Source organism: Sinocyclocheilus anshuiensis, unplaced genomic scaffold (genome assembly GCF_001515605.1).
Source record: "Sinocyclocheilus anshuiensis isolate Anshui unplaced genomic scaffold, SAMN03320099.WGS_v1.1 scaffold475, whole genome shotgun sequence".
Lineage (NCBI taxonomy): Eukaryota > Metazoa > Chordata > Actinopteri > Cypriniformes > Cyprinidae > Sinocyclocheilus > Sinocyclocheilus anshuiensis.
The window spans coordinates 880941-894417 of NW_015549650.1; the positions used below are offsets into that span (position 1 = coordinate 880941).

Below are 13477 nucleotides of genomic sequence, written 5' to 3' on the forward strand. Positions count from 1 at the left end.
CCCAGTACGCTCCCTGTGCAAGCAGGTGGTCACGTTGGTTATGTTGACGGAAGTTAGCCTATTTTCAGGTGCTGCATAATATCATTGCGCCTGCTGCACCCATGGTACGGCAGCAAAGTTCCTTGATTATTATGCTACAGCTAAAAGTGCTACCGCCAGACCCGGAGATCGGCTGAATGGATTCGAAAACGGTAAAACTCAACTGTTTAACACTAGGGGAGTTGGAAAATTAGCCTATTTTCAAAAATAGTGGAGTGTTCCTTTAAATACACTGAAAAAAACTGTCAAAACTTTTCACACAGCTGCTCTTTTGAATAATAGTATAGTAACTACAACATTAATTTAAGGAAGAATGAAAGATAGGGGGGGGGCTATATTATATTTTAGATTCTTCAAAGAAGCCGGTTTTTGCTCGGATGCTTATAAATTAGAAACAATCTATATGTTGTCAACAAAACTAATTTCTAAGCACTGAAGCATTAGAGGTGTGACGGGCCGAGGAAGACAGAGGACTCAAAGGCAGAGGATTAGATGCAAAGAAAGTTTGTTCTCCAAAGGTACATAAACAAATAAAACTGTAACCAAAATAGCGAGCAAGTCTCTGGGGGTAATCCAATTTCGGTCGGCAGTATGATGCGGACCAAGGGATTAGAAGATTGCCCAAGACTCAGCGCTCGCCCAGGACCAACAACCTGAGAGTTGAGTGAGGCAGAGAGATGAAGTCCTTCTCTCTATGCGTCCTGGGAGCAGGGAAGACAGAGGTGAGTGTAACACCAGAGAATGAAACAACCAGAACCCAGGACACAAAGCACATCGAACACAAAACAATCTACTCACAACAAGAACTGGACGGAAGAGGAATATAAAGGAAAGGGTAATAAGCAACAGGTGGGGTAGAGGCAGCCAGTGACCCACGCAGCCCCACTGCCAGATCAGCGCTGATTGCACCAATCATAAGCTGCTGAAAAATACATGACAGACAGACAGCAGAGGGAGCCAGAGGACACCATGACCTGTGACAGTACCCATCCCCTCAGGGACGTCTCCTGGCGCCCCCGGAGGACTCACCATGACGCCGATGAAACTGGTCGATGAGAGCGCGATCCAGAATGTCGCGAGCCGGAACCCAGCATCTCTCCTCCTGACCATAACCCTCCCAGTCTACCAGGTACTGGTGACCTCTACCCCTATGCCTCACATCGATTAGTCGCCGTACCGTATAAGCCAGCGACCCCTCGATGAGTTTGGGAGGCGGGGGGGCAGAGGTCTGGGGCTGAAGGGGGGAGCGAATAACGGGCTTGATCTTAGGTACGTGAAATACCGGGTGAATATTCTTAAAAGGGAGGGGGTTAACTTGAGTCGCACCGACAAACTCCAAGACGACGGTTCGGAAGACGCCACACAGCGCAGGACACTCTCCAAATCCTGGTTAGCATGCTCAGCCTGCCCATTAGTCTGCGGGTGATAACCAGAGGATAAGCTCGCAGTTGCCCCCAGCTGTCGACAGAATTCTGTCCAAAACCTAGACACAAACTGGGGACCCCTGTCAGAAACCACGTTAACCGGGAGGCCATGAATACGGAAAACGTGATCTAAGACAACTGTCGCTGTCTCCCTCGCTGAGGGTAATTTGGGGAGGGGAATGAAATGAGCCACTCAGGTGCGAGTCGCTCCTGGGTGGCAAGCTAGTTCGGACGAGTGGCCCCACTGTAGGACGCTAGTTCAGACTGACTCGGGCACGAACAACAGACCCTCTGGGCAACCCGCGGGAATAGCAGCGTCTCGTAACGCAGAGTGGACCCTGGATTCCACCTCCCACGTGACCGCTGCCACAACCCGTTCAGGAGGCAGAATGGGCACGGGGAGGGTGAGACTAGCCTCAGCCTCAAAGATCCGCGACAACGCATCGGGCTTACCAGATGTATTCTCTCTTCCGAGGGTGATCTTTGGGACAAAATGGCCCCAACCCCCACCTCTGACGCATGCACCTCCACAATGAACTGACGAGACGTGGTGTGGTTAAAATGGGAGCCGAAACGAAGTGACTCTTTAAGTTTTCAAACGCCGTCTGAGCCTGCGAAGACCACCCGTAACGCTTCTTAGTGGAGGTGAGATCAGTCAGAGGAAGGGCAACCTGACTAAAGTTCCGAATGAACCGCCTGTAAAAATTGGCAAACGCCAGAAATCGCTGGACAGCTCTACGACTATCTGGGATGGGCCAATCAGCAACTGCTTTTACCTTGGCAGGATCCATTTGGATACCCTCGGGAGAGAGGATATATCCGAGGAACGGAACCGACCGTGCGTGAAACTTGCACTTCTCCACCTTGGCGAATAAACGATTCTCAAGTAGCCGCTGGAGCACTCGCCTGACGTGCTGGACATGATCGCGTTCATTCTGGGAGAAAATCAGAATATCGTCCAGGTAAACAAAAACAAAACAGTCGACCATGTCTCTGAGCACGTCATTGACGAGTGCCTGGAAGACCGCCGGAGAGTTAGAAAGCCCAAACGGCATGACCAAATATTCAAAGTGCCCAGTAGGGGTGTTAAAGGCGGTCTTCCATTCATCCCCCTCCCTAATCCGAACTAAGTGATAAGCGTTGCGGAGGTCCAACTTCGTAAAGATGGTAGCCCCCTGCAAGAGCTGAAAGGTGGATGACATCAATGGCAAAGGATAACGATTCTTCACCGTGATGTCATTCACCCCCTGATAGTCTATGCAGGGGCGCAACGAACCATCCTTCTTCTCCACGAAGAAGAACCCCGCGCCAGCCGGAGAGGAAGAGGGTCGGATGATGCCTGCTACCTGAGAATAGTGAATATACCTTGTCATGGCCTCCCTCTCAGGACCTGACAGAGAGTAAAGGCGCCCCTTAGGAGGAGAAGTGCCAGGCAACAGGTCTATCGCACAGTCGTACAGGCGGTGCGGAGGCAGAGATGAAGCTCGGGACTTACTGAAAACCACTCTCAAGTCATGGTAAGCCTCTGGTACACCCGCCAGGTTCTCCGGCTCCTCCTGCAACAAAGAATGAGACATAACAGGGGAGAATGCAGCACCCAAACATTGAGCTAAACAAAAAGGGTTCCAAGTTAAAACAGAGTTGAGAGCCCAGTCAATGTGAGGATTATGTTTGACTAGCCAGGTGTGCCCCAAAACCACTTGGGCGGTGGGTGAGTGAATGAGGAGAAAACGGATCTCCTCGACATGGTTGCCGGAGAGCGTGAGTGTAATAAACTTAGTAGCATGGGTAATCCTGGAAAGAAGGGTGCCACAAAGTGTTCTGGCTGATATAGGCTCAGCCAGAGCAATGGAGGGGATCCCCAAGTGGTCAATCAATGCAGACACTTGATGAGCAGCCCCCTTCACCAGCAATGAGGCTTGAAAGACAGAGAGTAAAGGCGCCCCTTAGGAGGAGAAGTGCCAGGCAACAGGTCTATCGCACAGTCGTACAGGCGGTGCGGAGGCAGAGATGAAGCTCGGGACTTACTGAAAACCACTCTCAAGTCATGGTAAGCCTCTGGTACACCCGCCAGGTTCACCGGCTCCTCCTGCAACAGAGAACGAGACATAACAGGGGAGAATGTGGCACCCAAACATTGAGCTAAACAAAATGGGCTCCAGGTTAAAACAGAGTTGAGAGCCCAGTCAATGTGAGGATTATGTTTGACTAGCCAGGTATGCCCCAAAACCACTTGGGCGGTGGGTGAGTGAATGAGGAGAAAACGGATCTCCTCGTCATGGTTGCCGGAGAGCGTGAGTGTAATAAACTTAGTAGCATGGGTAATCCTGGAAAGAAGGGTGCCACAAAGTGTTCTGGCTGATATAGGCTCAGCCAGAGCAATGGAGGGGATCCCCAAGTGGTCAATCAATGCAGACACTTGATGAGCAGCCCCCTTCACCAGCAATGAGGCTTGAAACTCAGACCGACCACCAGAGGGCAATCGAGCTCTAGTAATGCTCACCTTCTGCCCTCCCTTGAGCGGTAAGCGCTGCCTGACGGCTGGGCACGCAGCAGCCACGTGACCGGCCTCTCCGCAGTAGAGACACAGTTGGTTGTCCAGGCGACGACGCCACTCTCTCAGCATCAACCGCGCCCTCCCAACCTGCATCGGCTCATCCTGGGGGAAATCGAGAAGTTGAGATGGTGTGTCACCTGACACTGCAGACACAGCTCTATTACCAGGCTCGAGATAAGCCCCTCCCCTCCGATGCCGGTAACGGAGAGCAATACGGTTATCCACCCGAATGGCGAGGTCGATGAGTCCGTCCAGGCTCGAGGGTAATTCCAGGGAATAGATTTCATTCTTGACGTGCTCGGCCAGACCGTGAAGAAAGTGATCCCAGAGAGCCTTGTCATTCCAGCCACAGGATGCCGCGAGTGTGCGAAACTCGATCGAGTAACTGGATACTGAGCCTTCTCCCTGCCGTAGCAGCGCCAGGGCTCATGCTGCTTCAGTTCCCTGAGCCGAGCGATCAAACACTTTGCGTAGTTCCTTCGAGAAACTCTCAAAGGAGGAACAGCAGCTGTGCTCATTATCCCGCATGGCCGTTCCCCACTCTCTCGCTAGACCCACCAAGAGCATGATGGTGAAAGCTACCTTGGACTGCTCCGTGGGAAAACGGGAAGGCTGCAGCGAGAAAGTCAGAGAGCATTGGGACAAAAAGGAGCGACAACTGTTAGGCTCACCCGAGTAAGGAGCAGGAGGATTGAGCCGTGGTTCAGTGCGACGGCTACTAGTTCCAACGGGGTCGGGAGGAGGGGTTACTGTAGGAGTCGCGGGAGGGCTGGTGTGTAGCTGATCCAACCGTTCAACCAGCTGGTTAAGCTGGAGAGAGATCTCGGAGTATGCGCGGCGGGAAGCCGCGATCTCCTCCTGATGTCGACCCAGAAGAACGCCCTGCTGCATCAGGGCTCGGCGCATCTCATCCTCCTCTGCTGTGTCCGTAATATCTGGTGAGTAGATTCTGTGACGGGCCGAGGAAGACAGGGGACTCGAAGGCAGAGGATTAGATGCAAAGAAAGTTTATTCTCCAAAGGTAACAAAAACAAATAAAACTGTAACCAAAATAGTGAGCCAGTCTCTAGGGGTAATCCAACTTCGGTCGGCAGTTTGATGCGGACCAAGGGATTAGAAGATTGCCCAAGACTCAGCGCTCGCCCAGGACCAACAACCTGAGAGTTGAGTGAGGCAGAGAGATGAAGTCCTTCTCTCTATGCGTCCTGGGAGCAGGGAAGACAGAGGTGAGTGTAACACAAGAGAATGAAACAACCAGAACCCAGGACACAAAACACATCGAACACAAAACAATCTACTCACAACAAGAACTAGACGGAAGAGGAATAAAAAGGAAAGGGTAAAAAGCAATAGGTGGGGTAGAGGCAGCCAGTGACCCACGCAGCCCCACTGCCAGATCAGCACTGATTGCACCGATCACAAGCTGCCGAAAAAGACATGACACACAGACAGCAGAGGGAGCCAGAGGGCACCCTGACCCGTGACAGAGGTCTTTAAATCAAAAGGTTCTTAAGATCACGAGAAACATAAAGGCAGCCAAGTGAGTGCAAACCTTTAACTGGTCATGAACATGTTCTGTTTGTCTCAAAATGGCCTGGAATTTCTATAGCATTAAAACAATTGAGACCCCTGCTATTTTAATTTCCTCTCTTTTATCCACTTGAGTGGTTTTATTTTAATGGCTAGTATTGTGACAGATAACACAGTTTAAAAAGGGCTTCACTTTTGGCTGATCTATAGTTATATGGGAAGCAATTAATGGATACACCAATTTATGAAGTTTTTATTTTTAATATATATTTTTTTTTTTTGTTATTTTCATTTTATATAACTGTCAGTTTTATTGGATACCACTAATCATAATTGTAATTACTTTGCATCTTAAGACAGTATAAAAAAATTTTTCAGGCAAGTGTTGTATGTTAGCAATGGTAGGAACATATAATGAGAGTTGTAAAGTACCCTAAATAGACATGTATTATTGTTACATTGACCAATCAGAACAGTTTCCTTAACGTCATGCTGTTTTGTTGATGTTGCTTTCTCTGTCACAGAGTTTATGTTTGTTTACTCCGACGGGGGCAAAAGAGGGGCTTCCTGGGCTCATCCCCTCTGGTCCCATCACATTTGGGACCACCATTGGCGCTCACGTTGCAAAGACACGCAAGACACTACTTGTAGAGGACATCATGGGGGTGAGCCACATGCTGTTTTCCTGTGTTCAGTAACACAGTAACACAGACCATTCAGCTGTATGCTTGAGGCTACACTTTAGCAACTGTAAAATATGTTGTAAATAAATCCTTCATACTTTATTTTCAAAAGAAATCTGTTGGTGCCTTTGCATGTCAAAATAGCTGTATAGAGTATCAAATAAATTTTTCACATAATGCTGACATACAGTACAGCTTTGTAAACGTTTGGTTAGAAATAAAAGGTGATTTAAATTAGAAGGCCAGGAACCATAAATATCCCAGGCTAGCTTTGAATTTACAGTCATAAGTTATTTTAATACATGATAAAATGCATAGAATAAAAAAGAAATGCTCATACAGTATTTGTAAATATTGTAATTATTAACACACTGAGAAAATGAAGTGGCTGCAGAAGCGCTACTGTTTGTAAAAAATAAAAATAGCATGTGTGTTATGATGTGTTTCCAGTTTAAATAACAAATGTTATTAAAACTTTATTTATTAAGACTTTTAGGACTGATAAGGAGTGTTTGAAGAACAGCACATCCATGATTGATGAACGTATGTACTGTATATATAAACTCCTCCCCCTGGACTGGCCTGAATCCCTGTGTGCTCTGTTTCTCCTGCAGGACGAGAGGTTCCCTCATGGCACAGGGCAGGACTCAGGGATCCGTGTACATTCTGTTTTGTGTCTACCCATCCTCACCGCCATCGGAGACCTCATCGCTATCCTGGAGCTGCACCGGCACTTGGGCAGAGAGCCCTTCAACCTCAGCCACCTTGAGGTACTCTAAGGGAGAAAGTGCTGGTATTTGTTACACGTCTGCTCTCGATTTATTTAGCCAGGCTGCATATTGTCCTCAGGACTAGTAGTAGTAAGGAATATTCTAGGTTGTGCTGAATGTAATCTATGGACAGCATCTGTGGGAAACCTCAATTATCACATTTAGTGTTTTGACAGATGAGAAATTCTCATAGAGCTATACACGTATAACTTATTATTATCATTTTTAATTTCACAATAGTGTGAATGAAAAATGGACTGATACTGAGTCTGATTTCAGACCATCCATTCAGATAAACCCTTCCCTTAACTGCCCATAAAAACAAAGCGAACTGTAATTGGTTGCTTCACATGTTGGTCAGTCTCTTCCTGTCTAAAGGTGCGGCCACATTTACTATAGTTAAATCTTTGCGGGGAGAATCTATGCAATCTGGAATTTCATGTGAGGGGTAAAAGATTTCCCCACATAGCAATTTTTTGTGGATTCGCCACGGTGACCAACACTGCTTGTTTTGAAAGTGACTTCTGTATGAGCTGGGTTTTATGCATCGCTACACTATTAACAATAGACAATGAAACTTTTTTTCCCACAAAATACCACCAATTTTTCGCTAATGTGACCACATTTTAAATGGCTGGTCCTCTCTTGATCAGTACAAGTTACAATATGTTACAGACCTTATATGCCATCTAGCAGTTCACAATACATTATAAAAGCAAAGTACATGATAAAATGTTTGGTTCATTCCTGTGAATAATTTTGTTTGTGTTATTTCATAGTTTCGATTACTTCTTCCCCCACTGTCCTGGAGAGTTTAGCAAACACACCTGCCTGTAATATTCAAGACTTAGGTTATGTCCAAAAATGCCTCCTATTCCATTATATAGTGCATGGAGCAATCTGTAGTGGTGTCCAAAACTATAGTGGATGCTATCAAGTGCACTCATTCATAATGCGCCTCAAACAAACGAGTGAACAACTGATGTACACTCAACAGCTAGGCACTTCATAATACACACACACTGTAAACATTGCTCCAAATGAATTCATTGGTCTGTATTCATGCAGTAATGTCCCAACTTTGCAGGACAGTGGCCCTCTAGGACCAGAGTTACCCATCTCTCTATGTAGTAAATAGCAATAATAAAGAATGTGTAATTGTATTCGGTCTTTGTTTATATTCAACTGTCAGGTGAGGTACACAGAACTATGAAGTTCTGTGTGTTCATGGAGTGCTCAAGGTGCATGTATTGTGTCTTTGGCTAATTGTGCCCTATTTTTTAGGTTGCAACAGCGAATTTGGCCTGGGCATCTGTAGCCATACACCAAGTCCAGGTGAGTATGTTTGAGAAAAACAATGTCAAGTCAAGTTAAGTCACCTTTATTTATATAGCGCTTTATACAGTACAGATTGTGTCAAAGCAGCTTTACAGTGTTAATCGGGAAAAACGTGTGCTGATAATGCAAGAGGACTAGAAAACTGATCAGTTTATCAGTTAAAGTCAGTTCATCTTTGATCAGTGATGTCATCGTCCAGCTCAGTTCAGTTCTCTTCCCATAGTGTCTGTGCAGTCAAGTCAACAATGTTGCCAGAAATATTGTCCCTAACTAAGCAAGCCAAAGGCGATAGTGACAAGGAACCAAAACTCCATCGGTAACAGAAATGGAGAAAAAAAACCTTGGGAGAAACCCGGCTCAGTCGGGGGGCCATTTCTCCTTTGGCCAGATGAAACCAGCATGGTGTGGTTTAATTCCAGGCTGTAACACAGGTCAGATTGTGCAGAGGACTTGTCTGGTTCTCATGGTCTTATGCCGATGGCTGTCGAGGTGATGAGGTCTTCACTGGGGATCTGTCTCTAGGGCTCGTCTAGTTGACATAGTCTCTACTGATATTCAGGGCTGTAGAGGTCGTCTGTAGGTGCTGATCCACCATCTGGATTGGATCCAGGTGACTGCAGTGACCATCTGGTCTGGACACGGACTGGATCTGGGATGGCTACAGTGACCTCGGAATAAAAATAAAACAGACTAATATTAGCATAGATGTCATTCTTCTTACAATGTAACAAGTACATCGGGTGTTATGGGAAGTGTTCAGGTTGACCTAATTAATGCAGCCTAACAATCCTTTAATGGATTTGAATTTTAGAAAAGTGATTGTGTGTTATGTGTCATACTTCCTGGTAAAAACTCTAGCTGCTGCATTTTGGGCCAGCTGGAGTTTGTTTATTAAGTGCGCAGAGAAACCACCCAATAAAGCATTACAATAATCTAACCTTTTGGTCATGAACGCATTAAATATCATTTCTGCATTTGACATTGAGAGCATAGGTCATAATTTAGCTATATTTTTAAGATGGAAAAAATGCAGTTTTATAAATGCTAGAAACATAACTTTTAAAGGAAAGGTTGCTATCAAATAGCACACCTAGGTTCCTAACTGATGACGAAGAATTGACAGAGCAGCCATCAAGTGTTAGACAGTGTTCTAGAGTATTACATGCAGAGGATTTTGGTCCGATAATTAACACCTCTGTTTTTTTCAGAATTTAGCCATAGGAAATTACTAGTCATCCAGTTTTTTATATCAGCTATGCATTCTGTTTTGCGAATTGGCATGTTTCATTGGGCCACGAAAAAATATAGAGCTGAGTATCATCAGCATAACAGTGAAAACGTCTCAGGTTACTTATGTAACCATGGTTCCCTGAGTAGGGAACGAGACATTGCGTCCTCTAGGGGTCGCTATGGGGAACACCTCGTCGTGACCCGTGTCTAAAGCATACATTGAAAAAACACCAACTCGTTGGCCGGCGACAGCCATGACGTCACTACCGGTGCGACTATAGTATAAATAGGCGCCGGGAGCACACATCATTCACGTCTTCGTCTGAAGCTTGCGTCCGCAGCATGGCAAGAAACCTAGAGGACGCAGTGTCTCATTCCCTACTCAGGGAACCATGGTTACATAAGTAACCTGAGACGTTCCCTTTCATGGGAACTTCGAACTGCGTCCTCTAGGGGTCGCTATGGGGAACGGTATACCCACGCCACCATGCTGAGGGGAGTGCATGCCAGAACCATGGCGAGCACTAAGTACCAACTCTACGATATTGCTATGGGAGTCATCCCTGGGACGTTAGACGGCTGTCAGTGATGTTATTCCCTATGGCCAAAGGCCTAGGCTACATACCCCAAATACTTACCTGTTAGGGCCAGACTCCTGGGCCCGGGGTAGAGCTCAAGGCCTGATGATATCTCACAAGGGTAACATGTAAAGCATGAAAAGCAACAGTCCTAGTACTGAGCCTTGTGGCACTCTATACTGCACTTGTTAACGATATGATACTTCTTCATTCACTGCTACGAATTGATGATGGTCAGATAAGTATGATTGGATCAGATACCATTTCTCTCTAAGAAGGAACATAGCTGAGAGGATACTGCCTTTTCCAGTATTTTTTACAGAAAAGGGAGAATTGAGATTGGTCTGTAATTAACTAATTCTCTAGGATCAAGTTGTGCTTTTTAAATGTGAGGCTTAATAACAGCCAGTTTGAAGGATTTTGGGACATATCCTAATGACATTGACAAATTAATAATATTAAGAAGAGGATCTTTGACTTCTGGAAGCACCTCATTTGAGTAGCTTAGATGGAATAGAGTCTAACATACATGTTGTCGGTTTTGATGATTTGACAAGTTTATACAATTCTTCCTCTCCTATAGCAGAGAATGAGTGGAATTGTTCCTCAGGGGATCTATTGTGGTACTCCATACTGCACTTGTGAACGATATGATACTTCTTCATTCACTGCTACGAATTGATGATGGTCAGATAAGTATGATTTGAACCATGCCAATGCAATTCCAAAAATGGCAACATCATTTTCTAGTCTATTCAAAAGAATGTTGTGGTCGATAGTGTCAAATGCAGTGCTAATATCCAGTAGCACTAATAGAGAGAGACAACCATGATCAGATGATAAGAGCAGGTCATTTGTAACTCTGATAAGAGCAGTCTCAGTGCTATGATATGGTCTAAATCCTGACTGGAAATCCTCATAGATACCATTTTTTCTGACAGAAAAGGGAAATTTGAGATCGGTCTGTAATTAACTAATTCTCCAGGATCAAGATGTGTTTTTTCTTTAATGAGAGGCTTCATAACAGCCAGTTTGAAGGTTTTTGGGACATATCCTAATGTCAGTAATAAATTAATAATATTCAGAAGAGGATCTATGACTTCTGAAAGCACCTCTTTTAGTAGCTTAGATGGTATAGGGTCTAACATACATGTTGTACAATTCTTTCTGTCCTATAGCAGAGAATGAGTGGAATTGTTTAAAACCATGCTTGACAGTTAGGAGTCCTGTTGCATAAGCTGTTTGATTTGGTTGTACACACGTGTTTTGATTTCTGTAATCCACTGTGTATATGGACCAGGCTGCTGGTGGGCCCAGTGTAAGCAACTAGACCACACATTAAACACACCCTTGTCTCAGGAGGTGCAATTAATGACAATGCAGTCTTGTTTGTACGTAAATGGTTGTACACTGTGAATGACACCACTATGGGTTTTAATGTCCCTATGCATCACAGGGCTCTTTGGGAGTAACTCTTTCTGTGGGACACAACCCTCAAATGTTAGGGAGCCATCAGAACATTGTAGTGATGTGCAGACAAGATGGACCATAAGTAACACATTTTAATAAAAGGCCTTAAAGAATTGGATCGCTCAAAAATTGTTTATTCAATCTTATGTCGTAAATGATGACACATTTTTATAGATAACATTTTTAGTTGAAGGACTTCTTTAGAGATCAAAATTCATCCAAAAATGCCAATTCTCATATTTACATTTACATTTAATCGTTATTTAATCATTTAGCAGATGCTTTTATCCAAAACAACTTAAAAATGAGGACAATAGAAGCATTCAAACCAACAAAAGAGCTGTGACTGTGACAAGTCATAGATAGTCTAATGCAGTACACATACTATATAGCAAGTTTTTTTTTTTTTTGTTATAATAAATAAAAAGAATAAAAGTAGATAGATATGAAATAGGATACATAGATCTAGTGTTAGAGGGTCAAGTTATTATAATTTTTTTTATATATATATATGATAATATATAATAGCCAGTGGTTGTTTTGTAAGCAGACATCAGTATGTCTTGAATTTTATGCGAGCGGCTATTGGTAGCCGGTGCAAATTGATGAATTCTCTTGTCATCTTCTAACCCTCATGCTGCTCGAATTACATAATAATTTGTATTTCTGTGTAGGACCTAAAACATTGTCTAGCAAAATGTCCAAGCGGATCATACAACATACAACAAGTAGATGGAAATGAAGCATTCAAGCTTCAAAAACAAAAAAGTAGTCCATATGACAATCCATACACTCTCACAAAAAAAGGGTACAAAAGCTGTCACTGGGGCGGTACCTTTTCAAAAGGAAGACCTTTGTACCTTATTTACCACTAATGGGTGCATATACAGTACTGTGCAAAAGGCCATTAGTCTTTTCACCCACACAAAAAAATGGTTTTAAGCCAGTTATTTCTATCTTTTGCAGTAGTGTGCCAGTAGGAATTATCAGTTTACATTTCCAAGCATTCCTTTTGCCATTAATCGTAATAATCCAGTGAGATTTTTGCATGTTTAGGACCATGTGCTGTTGTCAGGCATCTTGTGCATACAAAAATCTTACTGGATTATTACAATTAATGGCAAAAGGAATGTTTGGAAAAAGTGCTGGCAGACTACAGCATAGAAATAACTGGTTTAAAACCATTTTTTGTTGGTGAAATTAGTAATGGCCTAAGACTTTTGCACAGTATTGTACCTTAAAAATACATATTAGTACCTAAATGGTATATCTTTTGAAAAGGTACCACCCCACTGACAGCTTTTGTACCTTTTTTTTCTGAGAGTGTGCTATATTTTTGTGTATTATCAGTGTTTTACACTGAGATTATAGATCACAACTTTCTAAAAAATATCTAATTGAAGGCTGGTGATCAGTTACAAAGACATGTCAATTTAAACACCGACTTGCCGTGATTGCTGTCTTCAAGCTTCTTGTTCATTTTTCGCTCACAGGTCTGCAGAGGTCTTGCCAAACAGACGGAACTCAATGACTTTCTCCTAGATGTGTCAAAGTAAGCAAGTTTATGCATGAAAAAGTCTCTTGAATCTCATCAATCTCTTGAAAAATCTTATGAAATGTGTCAAGAACACATAACAAAATCATGATAAAAATAAATGTTACTTAAATAAAACTAAGCCTGTTAAGCCTACTTTTTTTTCATGAAAATTAAACATTTTTTTCACATTACAGTAATTACAGTAAGAAAAAACGTAATTATTATGAAAAGAATGTCACACTGCAAAACTATCTAAATTTTTCCATAATACTGAAATGTTTCAATGTTTATTGGCATTTAACATTATAATAAATAGCCAAT

General features: G+C 43.7%; 1 protein-coding gene across 1 annotated transcript in view; it reads left to right on the top strand.

The window, feature by feature from the left end:
- LOC107660237 (cAMP and cAMP-inhibited cGMP 3',5'-cyclic phosphodiesterase 10A-like) overlaps positions 1-13477 on the top strand; it is a 107507-nt gene that overhangs the window by 75638 nt on the left and 18392 nt on the right. Inside the window, exons 6-9 of the mRNA XM_016449506.1 lie at positions 6075-6215; positions 6848-7003; positions 8288-8338; positions 13113-13171. Coding sequence (XP_016304992.1) covers positions 6075-6215; positions 6848-7003; positions 8288-8338; positions 13113-13171 — 407 coding nt within the window. The remainder of the gene's footprint in view (positions 1-6074; positions 6216-6847; positions 7004-8287; positions 8339-13112; positions 13172-13477) is intronic.